This window comes from Psittacula echo (assembly GCF_963264785.1).
Source record: "Psittacula echo genome assembly, chromosome: 22".
Lineage (NCBI taxonomy): Eukaryota > Metazoa > Chordata > Aves > Psittaciformes > Psittacidae > Psittacula > Psittacula echo.
The window spans coordinates 1,953,779-1,974,944 of record NC_137758.1 but is presented as its reverse complement, the minus strand read 5'-3'; the positions used below and the strand labels follow the sequence as shown (position 1 = coordinate 1,974,944).

General features: G+C 47.4%; 1 protein-coding gene across 3 annotated transcripts in view; it reads right to left on the bottom strand.

Annotated features, from left to right (window-relative positions):
- Window positions 1-6,697: 6,697 nt before the first annotated feature.
- SRGAP2 (SLIT-ROBO Rho GTPase activating protein 2) overlaps window positions 6,698-21,166 on the bottom strand; it is a gene marked incomplete at both ends in the record, with an annotated part of 86,318 nt that continues 71,849 nt past the window's right edge. For all 3 annotated transcript variants that reach the window (XM_080632946.1, XM_080632944.1, XM_080632945.1), the window contains 8 exons: window positions 6,698-7,081; window positions 9,637-9,964; window positions 11,948-12,094; window positions 12,288-12,468; window positions 16,295-16,374; window positions 18,859-19,083; window positions 19,431-19,536; window positions 20,827-20,961. In XM_080632946.1, coding sequence (XP_080489072.1) covers window positions 6,698-7,081; window positions 9,637-9,964; window positions 11,948-12,094; window positions 12,288-12,468; window positions 16,295-16,374; window positions 18,859-19,083; window positions 19,431-19,536; window positions 20,827-20,961 — 1,586 coding nt within the window. The remainder of the gene's footprint in view (window positions 7,082-9,636; window positions 9,965-11,947; window positions 12,095-12,287; window positions 12,469-16,294; window positions 16,375-18,858; window positions 19,084-19,430; window positions 19,537-20,826; window positions 20,962-21,166) is intronic.

The following is a 21,166-nucleotide window of genomic DNA, read 5'->3' as shown; positions in this document are numbered from 1 at the left end:
TCAGGACCTGCAGCCAGGGGTTGTGTCGGGCTGGGGTCGATGTGCGTCTGCAGGCCCCGTCCTCACAAGATGAAGCCTGCAAAGGTCCCTGAGCACCAGTGAAACATCACTTTGATTGAAGCCATTCTGCTGCAGCTCCGCTGGCAGGAAGAGGAAGGGACAGGGTGACTTCCTCAGGTCATTTCCAGCCCTGTTTGCTGCTCCTGTGTCCTAGCACAGCAGCACTGATCTCCCCACACCAGTGCAGTGTGGGTGCAGGCTGCGGATGGAGTGGGGATGTGCTGCCCGGGCTGCCGCGCCATATCCCTCACTCACCAGGCATAAAGATCCTCGATTTGAGATGCTGAAGAGCTCGTTTCACCCCTCAGGCACCACCGACACTGCAGACAGGAGCAGTGAACACAAGGAAAGGGGAAAGTGAAACCTCTGGGGCGGAAATTCGAGCTGCCAACTCAGCTCTAGGTGAAACGAAACCGAAACCGAGGGGGTTTTAAAGGCAGAACCCCCAGATTTGGGTGTTTTCTGAGACTTCTGACCTGCTTCAGCTCGGGACAGGGTTGGGGCTGGTGAAGGGGAAAGGCAGACGGGAAGGAAATGATTAAAATAGTGGATAACACCCCATAAAGGTTGCTCTCAGGTTGTGCTGTGAATCTTTCACACAGCTCCTGAAAGGGAACAACGCACATCGATGCCCTCGGACATCCCAGCCCCCCCAGCACTCCCAATGGGTGCGGAGTCCCGCACCTTAGCACCGGGCCGTGCCCACGGGTGAACCCCATGGGGGATGCGAGTGCCCGGGGGGCAAAACCACGGCCCCGGCCCCAAGCTCGTGATGAAAGCGATTGCTCCAGCTGGTGGCAGCAAAGCCTAAGGAATGAAGAGCATCAGCGGCCCTGCCTGCAGCAGCCGCGCCTGCCCCAGCCCTGGCAGTGTTCAAGGCCAGGTTGGACACAGGGGCTTGGAGCAAGCTGCTCCAGTGGAAGGGGTCCCTGCCCGTGGCAGGGGTTGGAGCTGGAGGAGCTTTAAGGTCCCTTCCAACCCAAACCACTCTGGGATGATGCCCACCAGTGCCGGTTACCATTCAAATAACCCTGAGGATTCCCCAAGCTGAGGATGGCTCCTGCAGATCATCCTCATCCTCCCTCTCATTCCACCTGCAGCTGCATTCACACCCGCTCCGTACAGCACGTACCAGCATCCACAGGTCAGGATTGCCACCATACCCAAAACATTTATTTCTCCAAAACTATTGCTAATGACAATGGATACATTGCGTCGCCCCAGGATGGATTTAACATTTCCAACACGTTTACTCCTAATACTGTACAATACTGTACCAAAAGGAAAACAAAAAAAGGGATGTACCTCCATATTGTACAGAGTTCTATATACAAAGTACAACTTTACACAGTTTAATATATACACCGTATATATAGTGGTGTAGAAGACATGAAACAATGGAAACTGTTTTAGCAAGAACATTCCATCCCACCATTAGACAACCGCTAATAAAGCCCTAAACCCAAGGAGCCCGCGACCGCCGGGCCCAGGGTTCAGACCAACAGAGAAAACACACATTTCTCCACTTTGCCACCCAAATTCCCTATGTTACAGCAGACCCAGGAACCACCACGCTCCTGTGGAACACATCAGAGGTGGCTTTCAAGAACTGCCCTCGTCTGGCTACATGGAGCTGGGCTTGAGGAACCTGCTGCTCTCGAGTATTGCTCCAGCAGTTTGGCACTCTCACGAGTCCATCCCGCTGGACTTCAGTCATTCCAAGTCCAGGGCTGGAGAGGAAAGGCTGGTGAAGTCCCCGTCAGCAGTAAGGTTACTCTAGTGCCTTGAAAAGGAAGAGTCCATCTCTTGCTCCCATTGCAAACTGCTAAATGTTTACCCTGTATGAAGCTTGGGATATCAAGTATTAGATAGTAGGGAGCTGCCTCCCTCTCCACCTTCACCTCTTTTTGGCCTGTGGTTGAACACCACCACTCTTGTCTCAAACTACGTTACAGGAAGCACAAAATAGAACAGGAAAAAAACCAGACTAAAAAAGAAACCTTGCGTTTTCCAGGTCTTGAATTGCAGTTTTGGCATCTTCAGATCCACCAAAATCAGACTCCTAAAAGCAATCCTGGAAAACAATTCATCTGCCTTCTGGTGGGCACAAGGCAGCGGGTCAGGTAGGTTGATTTTCAAGTACCAGGCTGTCACACACAGACAGAGGCAAGCAGAAAGCTGATCCAAAGAGAGGATTCTCTTCCAAAGTGATACGTTCAGCTCAAACCCCAAAGTTCAGTCGAGAGCGCCAGTGAGGACGTGGCCTTCTTCCAGACCTGGAGGCTGGAAGATTCCACAGGGAACAATATTCATCCCAGAGAGAACGTCGCTGCCTCCCATGAAGGCCTCCAGCGCTACCAGTCTGCTAGGGAGACAGCTTCATGTCTATAACCATGCTGGTGAGATGTTCGCCAAGGCCAAGTGACTAATGGGCAATCTGGATCTCCAAGTACATCAAGCCCCAAGTTGTTAAACCCATTTTCTGTTCTGTTCATGCTCCTTAGTGATGGAAGTGCCCAAATGCTTCACTTTTCCTTTGATTCTTCCTTTTAAAGCGGTTTTCCTACCTTGCAGCTCACAGACCCGTGAGTAAATGCAGTCAGGGCTTGACCCTCCCCATTGCTGGTACCCCCAACCTGCCCCACTGCAGCAGCCTCACATCCTGAACCCCAAGGGGCAACAGGCAGATTGGGGCTGGATTGGGGCCCAACACTTCAATGTCTTCCCAAATTGAACAGAAATCGTCTCAAGGGGTGTTTTCCATCCTTACCATTGCCTTACTATTGAGCTACACCCTGCTGAGAGCATCATCTCCTTTACCTCTTCCCTCAATATGGATTTCACCAGGTGACAGAGCATCCACACCCAGGTACACCTACAGAAAGGAGCTGAAGTGCTCACCAGAGACATTTACTTCTATTGAAGAACATCTCTTGAACGAATCTGAGGGTTTGACACACAGAAGAAGAGAAATAAGGCAGCAAACTCCATCTGCAACGACCTCTTTTTGTCTTATAATATTGCTAGAGTTCTTGCAAGCACGGAGGCAAACGGCGAGGTGGGAATCATGACAGATGGAATTCCTTGCCCAGCTCCGAAGGGTTTTGATTCGGTAAATAAATGAGAACTCGGTTATCTTAACCTACTTTCGTGCAAGAACAATCTTGCCTTAAAAATTAAATCAACAAAGAAAGCAACATAAAACTCCCCAAACCCAACACATGAGGTATTCATCACAGGAAACCCAAAGACTCTTTTGGAACAGGTATCAAAATACATACATATACAAGGATTTTCTGCTGCTGTCACAGTGCACCCTAATGATTTCATCATTTTCATTGCAACAAGATAGCCAGTACAGAGAAAAGTGAGAGCTTGCTCATGTCCCACTGCTTTGACATGAAGAACAACTTTACAACTGCTAAACCACGAGCCTTTGGATTACCTTGGAGAGGCAGGAATTCAGCAACTGCTGAACCACGCTGCTCAATTCCCAACTCGGGAGAGAAAACATGAAAGGATCGAGCTTCCGAAACGATGAAGATTGATCATCTAAAATGGTATTCTATTTTAAAAGCGGTGCTTTGGATTATTTCAATCCAGCATCTGTTGAACAAGAATCCTTTGTTCATACAAAGCACTATCAAACAGACAGACATTATTCCAGTTATCAAACACTTCTTGTCTTGATATTTGACACAAACATTACATACAAGTCATGAAAGAGAATCTCCACGGAAGAGCTGAGATTTCTTCTGAGTATGAAGTAACATTGGTACCTCCTCAGGCAAACCACCGTGTCGTACTTGGCCACCCTATGTTGGTCTCTTCAATGAGATGCCCACTGGCTTTGCAAGGAGTGGCGCTGACACTTCCAGTTTCTCCTTCCCACCTCTCCCGCAGCAACTGGTTGTAAACCACTTGTGGCAACTTCTCCCAGCCTTGTACGTTCACAGGGTGAAGAAGACAAGCTCAGAAGTTCCTTTCTGTGTCCTTTATCCTCCCATGTGTGTGCGTGTGTGAATTTCCTGCTGGTTGGCCAGACCCGGAGCCCGTGGCAGAGGAAGGATGAGTTCAGCCTGCTGTATTGCTTGCTGTCAAGTGGAAGTGCCAATTACAGTGCACACCAAAATTCCAGTTGAGTTGCTCAAGGGACAGGTTATCCTGCTAAGCACATTCCCCTTGACAGTAGGATTGTCCCCAAGCTGTGGATGCTAGAGATAAGCACAGTAATTCAGATACAGACAGTTGCTGTTACAGTAACCTGAAGTCTTATTGTTTTGTTAAATCTCAATTTCCATTCATACTTCAGACCTCAAAGGTAGAAAAGAGCATCTCCTCCAAATGTGCTGTGCGTGGCTGGACACTTAATTCTTAGAAACACGACTGCTAGGCATAAAAGTCTAAAGAAAATAAGGCATTACAAATGAGCCAAAGTAAATGTACAGAGAGCCTGCTCTTGATACAGATTAACTTGGGTCATTCATGACCAAGAGGAAAACAAACCCAAAACCTCCCTACTTAAAAGGAAATGCCAGAAGTTCTGCCTGAGCAAAAAATTGCAAGTTTAATCCTAGTTTTCCCCAAAAGAACAAGTGATTCCTTGGTGGCAAAAGTCCATCAGAACCTGAGAGCAAAGGTCGCTGGTCACACTGGTGGGGAGCTTCCCCTGCAGGAGGAACGGGGCATGGTCCAGTGACAGTCACACACGTACCGCGGCGCTTCCCAAGGGGAATGGCTGCTACAGATGAGCTAAGGAGGAATGGATAACAGTGTTCTCATGGAAATCTTCCTGCTGTTCCCCAATTGTAGGGCACAGAGAACGCTGGTGTTTCTAAAAGCCATCCTCAACATGGATATATAACTTCTGTAGAGGGGGGTGTGCGTGGGGGGATGGACAGGGACCCAGTAACCCCCTGCCCTTTTCTCAGAGTCCTATCCTAAATGAAGCATAAGAGCACATTTCAGAACCTGCTCTTGGAAATGCGAGCTCTGTTTCTTCTTTTTTGAATTCCCAAGTGCTACTGAAAACACCACTGCAGTCACAAGGAAGCCAAGGGTGAGAAACCCACAGATTTCAAAGCAAAATGGGAGACAAAAATGACTTTGCTTCTCTTGTCCTTGCCTGAATTTATGTGATGAAAACAGGGCAGGGTTTCATTTAAATCCCAGAAGAGCTTGGGAAGGAGGTGAACCAAGGGTCATCCAGAGTCTCCTCTCCTGCAGGACTGTGGGATCTTCACCATTGTAAGTGGCACATGCCTTTTATTTTGCTTCATTAAATGAATGTCAGCATTACGGAAGATTCTCAGTAGAGTACAAAAGAGTTCATGCAGCCTGCTAGAGGCTGAAGCATTTGCTGCCTGCCGTACAAATACAAGTCCTAAGCACTCATTCCCATGTCTTAGTCCTATGGAGGCATGCCAGCCTCGCAATGAGCATGTACGGAAGCCACACAGAAGCTGCATGCTGTCCCATCACTGTCCTCAGCAGCATCTCCTACACTGCTCTATGAGAGCAGAGATCCCTAAAGCAGTTCACAGTGGTCACAAGCACCAATCAAAGCGTTTGCAACCAGGGAGAGGGAGAAGATAACAAAGCTTGAGAACTTCTGGGTTGAAGTTTTTACAGTGCTTGGAAGAGGGATTTTGGTAAGGATCCATCCTGATGTATGATCAAAACAAGAATGTGTGCGTTAGGAAATGAACTCCCATCAGAGTACACTTAGTTTCCAAAAGTTAACTTGTTTGTACATTCAGTCTCCCGAGACCACACACCACATCATAGCCTACGGGCTGAAAATCACACTGAGAAACAGCAGAGCTGGGTTTAAATATGGGAGAGCAAAGGGGGGGGGAACAGCTACACTGTCCATAAGCAACAACTGGGCTCTTTCTTCTGCTCCTAAACCTCAGGAACATGTTTGTTTGTATTTGCACAGACACAGATTACACAGAACTCCACAAAGCCTAAGAGTGCTCCAGAGTGAACTATTCTTCATGACAAGTGTCAACGAAAGCATGAGGCTGGATGGCCAAGAGCCCCAGCCCTGGGGGGAGCAAGCAAACAAACAAAACCCGAGGATGGGATGGATGTTGAGAGAGACCCTTCACCACCGTGGCACCAGCGAGAGACGTAATCATAGTAAGAATGCACAAGAAAGGGGCATGTCCAAGCTCCACGTAACCAGTGGCACCAAAACATGCAGTAGACTACAATCTATCCTATTGTTTCCCTGTGATAAATGAAACACAGAATATAGAAGTCACTACACCAGTATTCAAAACAGGACGCCACTGAGTATTCTCTTCAGTGGCCAAACACTTGAACAAGGCATCAACTAGAAACCAAGATCCAACTCATCACTTTGCGTGTGTATTTTTTCCTCCTCAGCTTCACAGTGACCCGATCCCGGATTTCCGAAGCGCAGCCTGACGGACATCCCTGATGCGGGTACACGGGATGAGGTTGTTACCATTTAGTTCACTCCCAGGAAGTGCTCCCAGCAGGAAGGAGCAGTTTGCAACTAACCTTCAGTTCAAAAGCAGGAGTTAAATAGGAAGTTTCATGTCTTTTAGCAGAGTCTCTTCATCCGAAACGACACAGTTGTATCCACGGAGCAGCAGCGTGGAGCTCCTCAGACAGTACAGGACTTGTCAGCAGGCTGCTGAGGCGCAGAGGAGGCAACGCCGGGGCTCGTGGCGGTGGTTTTAGGGAATACCGTGGGCTTGGGCCGCGTGGCCGGAGGTTTCACCTGCGTGGCCATCTTCACTGACTTCACGGGCCGGAAGGTGCAGGGGATGTCGCCGGCGGTGCTGGCGCTGCGCTGGAAAGCTGGTTCAGTGTCCTTGAGGATCTGAGTGTGCAGAGGGCTGGAGGGTTCCGAGGTGGGGGCCACCACTGGAGACGTTTTCAAAGGCTCCAGGGTGTCGAGGACAACGTCTGGTGTGTGCTTGACGCTGCTTTGCCTCTCCAGCTCCCGCAGCTCGTTCAGAGCAGAGTTCATGGTGGCTTCAATATCCTGCAAACACAAAAGAGGAACCGAGTGAGGGCCAGAACCCAGACACGTGAATACAGAGATAAAAGGCAGTCTTTGAGAGCAACGTGGTTGTTTTCAGCCTCTAAACACCAACAACTCCAATCAACCGGCAGGGCAAGGACCTTTAGGTGTCAACGCAAAACCCATGCCAAACTACACAGCAGTACATATTGAAGCCAATAAGCACTAACATTTTCCATATCAGGGAGCAAAGTCATTGCTAGCACTGTCTCAATGCTAATCTGGTCCTTTACTGGTCCTGGTGCTGCTTGGACTTCTAAGACAATCCCCCAAAACACAGCAACAAACAAAAAACCACGGGATTCAAAGTATGAGGACCCATTCTTGTACTTTATTTGGCACATGAGATTCAGGGGAGTAAATTTCTTGAAGAAAAGCTTGATGCTTTTGACACTGACTGATGGAGCACACACCAACTGCTGAAATCTTTGTGTGCTTTGGCTGGTTTTCCTGCTGTCCAAGTTGTCCGAACCCAGGTCAGAAGGGTTCAGTGGTGGCCTTGCGGTGCTGGTACAGGTTGGTCTTGATCTTAAAAGTCTTTTCCAGCCTGGTTGATTCTATCAAACTGCAGTTGGCACTTGTTCCTCTTCTAAGGTATTACAGTTACTAACAAATACAAGGAGCACTTAAGGAGATAAACTTGATAAGGAGATGTCCCTGATAAGAACAACTTAAGGAGACAGACTTGAGGCCTGGCTGTAAGCAGGATCTATGCATTGGCTCAAGCCTGTGCGCGCTGAGCCCACCGGAGCTCCGCATGCACCGGAGAGCAGAGGAGCTCAGCCTGGCTCTGACTCACGGTTTGGCTGCAGCTTTGGAGCTTCCTCAGAGGTTTTTCAGGGGGTGGGGAAGGTAAATGAGGGAAGGAATGGTGGAGGAAGCCAGAGTCAGTAATCTGACACCCCGAGTCTATCTTGAGGCCAGGCACATTTTACTTATGAAGTTAGGGAAAATATGTAAAATGCACGATGATGATGGGTTGGTGTTTGAATAGAGAGTACAGGGCAAAGAGAAACACTCACTTAACACAGCTTTCCCCTCCTTCTATCTTCCTCCCTCTTTTATTCTCTTTCCCCCCCCTCCTTTTCTCTCTTTTCCCCCCTCCTCCTCTTTCCTTTTTCTCCCCAGACTCTTCTCCAACAAGAACAATGGAGTTCAGGTTCTGGCAGCAAGAGGAGACCAAACAGTTAAAGTGTAATTGAAAAAACAAAGGAATTGATTTGTGTCAACCAAAGCCTCGGAAGGACAAAGAAAGATGAAAACAAGAACCTTATAATTCCACTGTAACAAACGGGCTAAAGATATTAACCCAGCAAAATACAACCTCCCATCAGAAGACGGATCAGGTTTTGGTTTGGATCTTATTTATTACTTGGTGTTGCTGTTTTGTCAATAAGAATTAAGTTTAATTTTCACATCTCTTCCCCCAGCTCCTTAGAAACCTCCCGACTCCTGAACCAGGCAGAGAAGTTGGGTCTCCCAGGGCTTTGTAATCCGAGAGCCAAACATTCCTTGGCTTTAGATAGATCCATCGCATACTGGAAACAGTTGGTACAGGCAACATGCGTGTGCAGGCACATCTAACAGCTTGGAGAGGGAGAAGGGGAAGATCCTTCGTGGAAGAAGGAAATCTGTACTGTTCGCATCATTCACCCCGTCAGTAGCTGTACCTTGTTCAAATCAAAGCCTGACTTTTGACTGTTTTCTGTTGAAAAGCCTGGAGCCCAGCTCCAGAGCAGAGCTGCTCCAGCCCTCGCAGCATCTCTGCGGCCTCCTCTGCACTTGCTCCAACAGCTCCACATCCCTCTTGTGTTGAGGCCCCGGAGCTGGACACAGAGCTGACTTTCCTTGTTACCTGGCGGGGGTACGGAGCCAGTCCCAGAGGCAGAGTTCTGCTAAGCCTGAGCACAGCTGCACAAGCATCAGTAGCCTGCCCTCGTTTCAAGGCACTTGTCTGAAGAAATAACTAATGAAAACTAGCAGTATCATGTTCAAAGTTGGTTTCCAATCATGCAGTGAACCCTGCAAGCATATAAAGATGCCCTGTACAGCTCAGCAGCCTGCTTTTATTTTGACTGTATGACTCCACATGCTTTCAGTGTCTAACCACAGGCAAGTTTGCACAACTGACAGGAGACTGTTAAAATGACACTAAGTACTTTACTTTTCACATGTCTTGAAATCAGGATAGCTTCATTTTCTGCTGACAGCTTTGAAATACGTGTAGCGTTCTGAACTGGACATTTTTATTGTTGAAACTAAATTCTGAAGCATGAACAGTACCAAGTTTTTGATGGAGGAAGGACCTGAGTGTTTATCTTTGCTCATGAAAGCAGTCTCAGTGACTTACAGAAAGCGAGCTTGAAAGACTAGACTCAAGCTGCGCAGTAAGTTAATACTGCATCGAGAGAAGGGAAGGGAGAAGAGATTGTATCAGACTCGCATTAAAACGTCTCATTGTATCCAGCATCCTTCAAGTTTCCAAAACAAATCTAAGGCAAAGCACTCCCATTTACCTGTGCAATAACTTCAGGGTCCATGGGCCGATGGTTGTTGAAGCTCTTGGACCTCCCTGCGGTCACAGTTTTCCGGATCTGGGGGCTGTCTATCCTGTTCTTCAGAGACGAGTGTCGGCTGATAGAATTGAGGCTGCCATGGCCACTGATGGAGCATTTATCTGGAACCTCCTTGGGAAGACTTTGGCTCATAATGGGCTGAGATGAGGGTCTGGAACCGGCTATGGCTCCTGGGGAGGCTGGTTCTGCCATTGAACTACCTAGTCCATGGCTGTCACTTTGACGGAAGGCTCTTCTGATGCTGCCTGACTCTGGTTTCTTTCTTTGCCTTCAGTCACAAAAGCAAAACAAATCAATACAAGCAGGTACACGTAACGGGCTGTCATTTGAAGATATCCCCCCAAAACAACACAGAGGACAATGGGAAGAGACACGAAGATGCCCAGATTACAAATACACCCGGGATTTTAGGAGTCTTTGTGGAAACAGTGAAATCATTCCAGTTTAACACTTCTAACAACGAGACTGAGTTTCTGGCAGCTGTGCACATTCATAACAAAAACAGAGATCTCGGATGGAATTAACTTGGTCAAGAGGAAAAGGATCTGTATTTGAACAAAAAAAAACCCTCTGTGCCATCGACAGGTTTTGATGATGTGTTTTTATTACATTAGAAGAGCAGAGCTACAATTTTTGACTGGAGGACACAGTATAAGTCTACTAAGCTCCTGGCCCAGGGCATCAAGTTGTTATTTTCAGAGACTGATAAGCAAAGAACCCCTTAGCTTGGGGTTAATGACAATTTCCAGTATTTGCTGGTGGTAAGAGATGTTTCTTTTTCATTGCTTTAGCAGCACCACAAGGCATTATCTGTGTAGGGCTACAGATACACCAAACCATGATGTCAAATGGATGAGCTGGTCCAAACAATTTAGTTTCTACCCCAGCACCATGCGGTCTGACAGCACGATTCCACTCAAATCATATGAAGGCCAATGCAGCAGAATACTTTATGCCATAGGTCTGAAGCTTGGCATCCATTATACAGGGAAGGATCCATTTATATATAGCACCAGCCCCATGAGTAACTGCAAGAAAGTGTTAACTCCAGTAGGATTTTGGCATCCAAATAATAATTCAGTGGGTGGCACAACTGTCATTGCGAAACCATCTGATTTAATTTTGCTCAAGTCTGTTCACACATAGGTCAGAAGATTCATTCCTAAAGAAAAAACAACAAAATGAGTCTTATGCTACTATTGCTAAATATCAGTTTCCCTAGGAAAGGGAAAAAATACGGGAGTGGACATTACCCAGGCTGCTTAAAGACACTACATACAACACTACACACAACACTACCAAAACCAGCAGATGCTGAAGCTCCAACACAGGTCTGTTCATTATACACCCATAAACTAAGGACCAGGCTCTGTGTAGGACACGAGCAGGTCCAAACCTTTAAAAAGGATTCATTTCTGTTAATGCCTTGATAAACCACATTCTGTTACATTAACTGAAGGGTAAAAACATCCACTCCCATCAAACTGTAATTTCATGTTAATATCTTCACTGCACAATAAAGAGAGGTGGGGTTTTTTTACTACTAAAGAAATAATCAGAGAGATATGGGGGATAAGCCTGGTCTAGAATAAATCAGAACAAGGTATTTAGTCTGTTACTAGCTTAATTACACAGGGGTTCTACTATGCTGAATCTTGGCTAAAGTAACAAATTCTGGTTGAGAAGGTAAAGTTAGCAACAGGGAGGTGTGCTGTTGCACTGCAAGCATATGGTTAGTAACCTAAGGTGAGAAGTGCTGGAGAAACAAAGAATGTTACAGGCAATGCCAGATGGTGGGCTGAGGCTATGTCATTCAGCACGGAATGTGACACTAGTTTCTGCAGGAATTGCCGCCCACCCCATAAACTAAAGCATGTTAACTGTAAATGAGACATAACAAATCACAGGACAGGATAACGAATGGGAACACATGATTACAAGAACTCATTCCGCTATTCCCCTCCCTTGCTCTGTGTGCTGAGCTTAGAAAATAGGACATATTTGGGCAAGAGGGAACAGATGGCACCTTCGAGAGAGGGAGGAGAAGCCAGTGGGATTTTAAATGAACATTGGCCACGCTGATGACACAGAAAGAGGGGACAGCAAAATGTGATCGAGTTAGAAGAGGGGGAAGCAGATTAAAACAGTGGCAGCGCTCATTAGTTCACCTTTGCCAGGGAAGGAAGCATTTTCCTGGACCCATTACCAAGATGTGTACAGTTCAAGTATAATAATGCAAGGCTGTTCTTACTTGTTGATGTTTGCAAGGTAAATATCCGCGACGTGACCCCCACTTGGGCAACTGGCACCAGCTCGAGCCGTCACTTTTTCTTCCGGTGGCTCAGAGTTTATTTCTATCTCGGACTTCGGACTGGATCTTTCGGAGGCACCATCCTCACTAGGAAGGAGGAGGGAAGGAAATCACAACCCAAACAGGACCAACAGCAGTGATTTTCAATCGCAGCACCGCGTATTTCTGCGAGCACACATACAGGACAACAGCACTGTGCTAGCATCTTTCTCTTAAGAGTTATTATTTGTCTTTCAAATGAGAGAGCCTGATTTCTGATGGGCTTTCAAGGGTAACATACGTGTCTTGAACGACGATATACTGATGAGGAATAAGGCCGTCAATTCCATTGTGGCGTCCCTCCCACCAGTCATCTGAGGCCCGCTGATAGAGTAAGAGAGAAGCTCCTTTCTTAAAGGACAGCTCTCGTGCAGTCCTGCCAATGTAGTCGAACTTCGCTATCGCTTCTATGGGCTCACACTCTAGGAGATAGAAGGGAATAAACAATAATTCACTAAACACTTGGGCTCAGGTAAGTATTCAACAGTTTAAACCTACCAGAAAATAGCTTCTGATGAGAGCATGGAAGAGGATAAAATGTTGCTTCTTAAGGCAGCAGAGGGTTGAAGCAGCAAGATTCAGAGGGGAACCCCCATAACAGGAGGACGTTGCTATTTCAGCATTCCCCTAATGTTTACGGGATGGACATATTCCCATTTCCCAAGTCAGAAACCACTTTCAGCAATTCAAATCTACCAGGATGGAAGTGGCAATGGCAGAATCAGTATCCCAATGACATAAAACACCAAAGCTGAGGAGCAACCACGTATGGGTCCAGACAAAAGCTGCCTGTGGTCTGCTTTCTTCAAGGCAGTTAAAGTAAACCTCCTGGGCAGGCAGGAGTTGTTATTAGCATTTAGGGAGGAGAAACATGCTCTCCTTCCAAGCTGCTTCGGAAATAAAGCATCCATTCAGAAGGAAGTTTCTGCTGCCTGTGAGGTTCACCTGACCCAGGAGACCGGATTCAGGCTCTGTGGAAGGCAGTGCTATTCATCCATGGAGGTTAAGGAAAACACGCAATGCCTCCATGGCCGTGGTCTGTGCAGCCTCAGGAGGGCAAGCTGCTCCCCCAGCACCACGCCATGCTCAGCACCACTGCGCTGGGAGCTGCTTACCCTGCTCTGAATCCAACCGCTCCTGGAATCTGAACTACAGCCATGCTGTGCCTGCAACCAGGCACTAATCTGGGTCCCTGCAGGACTCTGCTATTATACAGAGGGACAATATGGGCATTCAGATGCTCAGGAAAATCCATATGAAATTCATGTGGATTATTTTTAAGGCTTAGAAAAATCTGCCATTGGTTCAGTCTAAATATACATTAAGGCAGCTCCTGATTCTAGGCAGGAAGCAGGAGAATGGAGATGAGCCCAAGCACACAGCCCCAGCAGACCTCAGCCTCTAATTACTTTAAAGGAGCTTTAACAGAGCTGAGGAGTCCATGGAGATTGAGTTCTTCCCTGGAGAAAGAGATTTGTGGCTGCTCTTCCTGGACAAGGAAAAGAAGCTCTTTCATACTGAGATCTCCTCTGCATCATGGAAGCTTCTGCAGTGCAAGAGCCAGCCAGAAGGACAGAAAGGCCAAACATGAGCCACAGCTTTTACAACTGGGAGAGCATACACTCCAGAATTACACCTCCAAGGTACCCATTGGCAGGCAAGGCAGTAACTGGGCTTGAGGAACTGGTGTAAATCCATCCATTACTAAACCAGACAGCCAGGATTCAAATCACACATTCAGGTAAGCCTGTGGTCAGCCTCTCACGAACCCTCTTATCAGCCCTCAGCAACCAGAGGGAGATTTGCAGGGGTGAGAAGAGCCTGGCCCATGGTTGCAGCCTGCAAGAGCCCCCTCTCTCCAGACTCCCCAAAGCACACGGTTATCTGGGTTTGGCCCCTTCATTCCTCTTGCCTGTTCTGCTCTGGAGACAGCTGCTTCCCAACACTAGGGAAAAGCTAACGCTGGGTTTTGGTGTCCCCTCCATTCACGAAGGGGATGGGACCTGGTAAATTCCATCTGTTTCATTAAGATGTGTTTATTGTTCCAGATGAGTGCACCACTCAGGTTTCTTATGTTTCCAATTTGCTTTTTAGGACTTTGGCTTTCAGCCAGAGAAGTGATTTTAGCCTCTAATTTCCAGTAGCTTTTTCCTACTACACTTCTGCTCAGAGAGAAGAGAGCTGTGTGAATGAGGAGCAGTAAGGCTAAGCCAACCAACCATCCCTGCCAGTCTGACAGCCTGCACAGGAAAGCAGCAGCTTAAAATCTTTCCACTCATCCCCATAATTTAACAGACACACGACCTGCTTGTCTTGGAGCATTTCCGACCTCTCATGCCTGTCTCAAACCAGAGTGTCCACTCACTGGAGGCTGATGGTGAACAGCACTGGTGCTCTGTAAAACACAACCTCTCCCCCCACCCCAAAACTGATTCCTTCCTCCGATGAAGGCGGCTGGGAGGACAGATTCACTTTAGAGGGATGAGTGTCAGCCTCACCAAAGAGCTAAAGGAGCAAGTGCTTCACATCTGAACACTGAAGGAGTGAGTAAAACCTAACGACATTCATGCTGGAGTTGTATGCTGCACCTCTGAGAAGTGTGTCCGAGGTGTGCCACTGCACAGCTCCATTAGAAGGATGTGATACTCCTTAGCCAGCCCTTGCTCTGCTCCCTGTAAGAGATAGAGGCCCAGCTCCCTCCTCTGCTTCAGTGCCAAACGCTCCTTCCCAAATGCTTCCTATGGAATATTCCATGTAGGTTGCAGAACTCCATCCAATACGCCTCCAAATTTTACCTTGCTCGGGGCCCCCACGCAGTGTAGCTCCAGAGGCTGCAAAACTGTGTCTTTCATCTCTAACTGCTCACTTTCTCATCGCTGCACCCTCTCAGCCACAGAAGTGATCTAAAAATCCCATCAGAGACAATGCAAGTGCACACCAGGCTGCAGGCTTTAGTCCTGGGCTTTACAGGGCAGGATGAGTTAGCCTTTCCTTCATTACAGCAATGAAATTGCCCTTTCTTCAGGTACAAACTCACAAAGGACACGTTCTCATGGGGTTTTAAGAAGCTAACACTTTACAGAAAGAATATTGTTCAAGCGAACTCATGTTCCACTCCTGTAGGCTTTGTGTGTCCTTCCAATAACCTTGGTGAGGAGTTGCTGTGACAGTGCTTGACCTTGCCAAGGGAGAATGGATTTCCAGCATTGCTAAGCAGTGCTCAACATCCTTTACTGTGTTACGGCTGCGTGAACACCACGAAGCCAGCAGGAGCACAGGAATGCCATAGGAAAGGGTTGTTAGGCAACTGCTGGAGCAAAGAGAGCAAAAAGCAGCCCAGAACATGGCAGGGCTATCAAAAAACTTCCTCAAGGCCAGCTCAAAAAGGATGCCACCTAATTCTAAGGGAATGCTCCCTGCTTCCCACCTTCACAACTGAGGCCATCACAAGTAAAACCACCCCAGAACAACTGCAGGGGGCCAAACCACAAGAATAAAACCATCTTGTGCCCTGCTTTGCTCAGTTTGCTTTACCTGCTGGTCAGTATTCTGGGGAACTCCATTTCACACCAGTAACATAACCTTTTCCTCTGCTCTGGATGGGGCTCATGGATACAGCCGTTTCCCATCACAGGAGGCAGCTTTGGAAGCACCAATGACAGACACTCAAGGACTGAAGCATCACCTTTTCCTTAGGAAATACCACAGAATCCCAAGCATCGGCACCCCTTTTTACTGCTCACATAACAGAGTTTCCCCAAAGAGACGCAATGAGAGAGGACCCTCTACCCTAAGATCTGGCTCTCAGTGCAAGACAAACAGGTTTTGATTTCATTTTGCTTGCTTCCTTAAAGCAGAACCACTGGGGCTTGGAGCCCTCCCAATTCCCTTGCCAAAGCTTCCCAAATGGGAAATGCCTGGCACCACCTGATGGGAGCGCTGAAACACATCCAGCCTTTGGCTCTCCAACTCTAGGATCCTTCTAGGGTACAGATGAGCTCAAACAGTCACGCTGAGATGCCCTTGAAAAGAAGGTAGACTTTCAAAATAAGATTGCAAAGATTCCTGTTGATCCTATACTCTTTCCCTTCTTGGCATCAAATGCTGCAGGTGACATTCCAAGTGCCTATTCTAATTTAAACTCTGATTTGGATTTCATCTTGAACTTAAATTGCATGGCACTGTCTTCTCTGCCTCCCCCACAGCAGGTTGCACCAGTTAACCAAGCAGCTAATAGACTCCACATACCATCATCACTGGTGTGGTGTTCAGCCGTAACGTCCTGAACAGAGTCTTCTGTTGAGGCTCTCTCCCCGTGAGGGCTTTCACTACAGAAGGAAATAAGAGACAGTGATTTACACTGGTAGAAATTGAGCTTCCTCATTTACAACAATCAAAGATAACCAGGAACATCTACATCAGAAGTCAGAGAATCATAGAAAGGTGTGGGTAGGAAAAGGCCTTAAGATCCTCCATAGCAGGGATGTCTCACACTAGATCACGTCGCCCAAGGCTCTGTCCAACCTGGCCTTGAACACTGCCAGGGATGGAGCATTTACCACTTCTTTGGGCAACCTGTTCCAGTGCCTCAGCACCAATACCTGAGTTCCACTGCCACAGACACTCTGTGGATGCATTTGCATGGACTTAAGCCAGTGTGAGTGAAAACCAAGCTAAGTTTTCATGTGATCAAGCCAAGTGAACACCTTCATTATAACCTTCTTGTGTGCTACCAGGAAAGTCCAACTTCAGGTCTTATAACCCAGACCTCTGGAGATGCTGAGAGGCCAGACAGCATGCTGGGTCTAGCTCCTCTCTGCCACACCAGAATCCCACCCTCAGCTGTACTCTCCACTGTAACCAGCCCATTAGATGACTGATGAGAGAGCTGCTGCTTCCTGAGGGAAACGATGCCTCAATTCAGAATGATACTTCCAGGTCTGAAATACTTGCACTGCCATCTCCCTCCTTCCCTTTTATCACAAGCTTAAATTGTCCCATTCGTTTCACCAAACAACTCCCACAGCCGGATTAAATGCCTGAAATCTTTATCCACAGAGCCCCTAAACCACCAAGAGTACTCCTTTATGAAGAAAAGCTTTGACAGGATCAATAGACAACAAGTGGCAACCAAAGGTTATGTTTTGGTAAGAAGCTCCATGAGCAGCTCCCTTGGGACAGGAGCAGAAAGGAAAAGCACAAAAGAAGCCTTTATGCTACTTACTAAAGTTACAGAACAATTTGAAGCCAAATGGAAGTCCCAAGAGGAACACAGCATTGAGAGCTAAAGTTTCACACAGACTGTGAAGTAATGATGCGCACAGCCAAAACCCACGTGCCTCCTCCTATCCATGCCTCCAACACCACTTTCCACCAAAAACACCCCTGTCCTTGCCGCAGACTGAGTCTCTGTGTCACGTGAGCCCTGGGATACACTCATAGAATGGTTTGGGTTGGAAGGGACTTTAAAGCTCACCTACTCCCAACCCCCTGCCATGGGGTGAAACCAGTGCTTCCCACTGCAGCATCCCAGGTTAGACAGGGCTTGAAGCAAGCTGCTCTAGTGGAAGGTGTCCCTGCCTGTGGCAAGGGCTTGGAACTGGATGGGCTTTAAGGTCCTTTCGAACCCAAACCATTCTGGGATTCTATGATTCAGCTGAAGTACAAAGATTCTCTCTGCTGCTTTGCACACTCCGTGGTGAGAAGCCCTATGGGCAATAACTAACAGCTATCTAAATACCAGGGCTATGAGAAGGCTTGAATGGGAACCAGATGCTTCTTCCTGGCTTTAAGCAGTCCCCTCTGCTTGCTTCTACCCTCCTCTCCTTAATAGGTCCTCAGGTCTGGGTGGTCAGGAAAGGCAATGAATGCCTTCAGAAAATCACTATTACCTTCCAGGACATTTTGCCTCCTGCATGCTCATGTGTGGCTTCACCCTTGCTGAACATGTCACATTCTGCTTCCCTTCACCTTATGGGACAAAACCCCTTGGCAAAGTGAACGTGTTTCCTGCAGGTCACAAAGATTCTTCCCTTTCATTTTCTCTACCATTCCTTCACATATAACATCAGTTAAAAACATCAGAGTAAGGGGTAAAACTAACAGCACTTCCAAAAGAGGCTCTGGCAAGTGCTCTGCACACAGCACTTAGTCTGGAGGAGCCTCCTCACCCGCGTACGTGGAGCAAGCTGACAGTTAAAGCTATCCTGAAGCAAGCTGGGCAGACAAGGCTTGCTCTGTCACCAGAGTGCCTGCCTTTCAAAACTGGATTTATTTTAGCATAGGAAAATAACCATTTGCATTCCTGCGACACTGGGGGAGGGAAGGGGAGCCGGGGGGGAGAAGCAGGACACAAGTTAACATTCCTCCTTTTCAGAGGGAGAGAGCAGCTTGGCCGGTAGGAAAGCAAACACCTCCTTTCCTTCCCCCACTCCCCAACCTTCCACCGCAGATGACAGGAGCCGCACTGCCTGAATTGCTTCCAGATGTGCCTCTCAAGCTGCGCACGCGGCCAGGCCCCGGGAGCTTTAAGCTGGATGGAAATGGTGATTTTGCATTCCTGCCTCTTCCCTCCCCCACCAGCAGCTCTGCCCTGGAAATTAAACCATGGCACAAGCTTTCCAGGTTCAGCTGCGAGTGACCCCTGTGTCTGAAGCAAAGGCACTCAAGACAAGCAGGGGAAAAAGGCAAAAGCAGGAGAGAAAACAAAGAAGGAAGGGGAAAAACCCCAGAAGTAATGGCTTAAAGAAGATAGATTTTGGCAGCTAATCCATAAATAAATATCCACCCATTCATCCTCTCCTCTATCCTACCAGTAATCCTCGGTGTTTCCACCTCTGCTATACACTGGACCCTCCAGTTCCCTCGGTCCTGGGAAGATGTTCTCATGTTGGATGATGATGGTTTTGATCAATTCATTGACATGAGCTTGGCAAGAGACTTGATCATGACCTTCAGGCACAGACATGAGCGTTGGCCCAAAGCAGATGGCTAAATTGTAGGGATCCATCATGTTCTCTTCACTGAACTGAGATAAACTGCAAAGACAGAAGTGGGGAGGAGGGTTAACAGCAGAAAACATCATCATCATCCTCATCATTTGCTATCATCACACATCATCACAGCTGAGCTTGAAAGGTCTGCTTTGTGCTTTCTGCACCTAAATCGTATCCACTTTCATTTCTGGAACTTCCTTGACATTGCATTCATATCACTGGGATGAATTCTGGCAAGGCTCAAAAGGCCAGGACGGCAGATTCAAAAGCAAGCTATGGTGGCACTTGTACCTTGAACTGTTGCTCAGATCCCATGCAGCAACGTTAAGGTTGGTTCTGCCATTTATGCCATTTATACCAAGGGCCACGGTGCTCCCAAGGATACTCACTGATTGAGGAATGCAAAGAGGTATCTCATTACAATCAGAGTGGTCTTCGGCAGGTTCAGAAGGACCTTCCGGATGTGGAGCGCTCGCTCTTGTAGATTATCCATTGCTGAAAGGAAGAACGAGCAACACCGAGTCACCCTACCCGCAGCTTGCCACCGAGTCCAACCATGAGCAGCATCCTATGACGGTTCCTATACAGATGAGTTAGGTGAGCAGCCAACAGAGCAGCAGTAAGATGAAAGATCCTCCAGTGCTGCTCAGCAGCAGAACCTGCTGCAAAGAACCTTTGACAATGAAGGTTCCCCAACACGTGGAACTTCACTGCAAGTTCCTTCCTAGCGTGGGAGCACTGGATGTCATCTGTCTCAACAATGGCACAATAGCTCATTCAAGTTAGTGCAAAAAGGTGGGTGTTTAAAACAGAAACTGTACAACACTCAGAGGAAAATTAACATAGCTACAGGGTGAGGCAAAAAGCTCTGTGTGCAGCAGCCTGCTGAGAAAGAAGTGGGCAGCATAAATTGTCTCAGAAGGCAGAAGTGATTTGGAAGCGCATTTTACTTTTCATATAATGTGAATTCAGCCCTGTAAATGCATTTATCAGGAGAAGAAAACCAGGAGCTGTTTTAGAAGCACTTATTTCTGCTTTACTTCAAAGGCTGCCACCGCAAAGGCCATGTCACTATACTTGGATAATAGGATCATTCTTTGACTCTGAAGGACATGGCAATAGTCAGGCCATTTAAAATGAGGTTGTTCACACACAAACCCCACAAACCTACCAGAACCACCTTGTGAAACCATCCAAAACGTTAACAGCTTGACTGGGACTGCCCTCCTGACTGGTATTCTTGAACAGGAGTCACGAGATGTCCCCTCGTGGGGATGAAGCTAAAAGGTAGACAACTGCTGCCTTGCCACAGCTGGAGGGATGCTGTGGTCTCAGCATGCAGCAGCATGGCAGCAGCCATACAGGCAGCGTGCATCTAACAACACAGAGGAAAGCACCCAGAGCAAGAAACCTGCTTCTGACACCTTCTAATGAGAGATCTTATAGGTTATTTTTCACAAGTGGAAGTTTTGGGTTTATTCTGTTTTAAAAAGAATCCTATCACAAAGCAGCATCTCAAAAAAATCCATGACACAGCCCTTGAAATCTGTTCATTTCTGTCTCCTTGCTCATTCATAGCAAAATTACTATGAGAGAGAAGCTGGCTGTGAGCAGGTAACTGCCCAGCCTGTGGCTAACAGAGACCAGCATCCACTGCAACACAAACCCAACCAAAGGAACCACACAAAGCTCATTTTGCAGTCAGGAAAAAGGGGAAGAGGAGGAGAAAAAAGTAGGAGATGAGAAAAATGAATCCTATTTCTTTTCAGCTCTTCATATACTTACTGACACAGGCAATCAGATCATGAAAGATGTCCTTGGGGAAGAGAGGGTGCTCCAACCCTCGAAAATAGAGCTTCAGAACTCCTGCTATTGAGTCCATGTCATGGTCATTCTGGTCCCCAGCCAATGGATCTTCCCCTTTGTGACAAGCAAAGAAAAGCAGACAAGAAAAATCAGAATAGTGGAGAGAAGCACCAGACTGGAAGGATGCACCTGAGCTGGAGAACAGGATTTATGCAGCACAAAGTTAATCCCACCTACTCCAACTGCACCACAAGCACCTAATGTTGAATTGGCTGGGGTGGGGGGAGTGTTTCTGACAGACAGTTTGTTGCTGCAGATA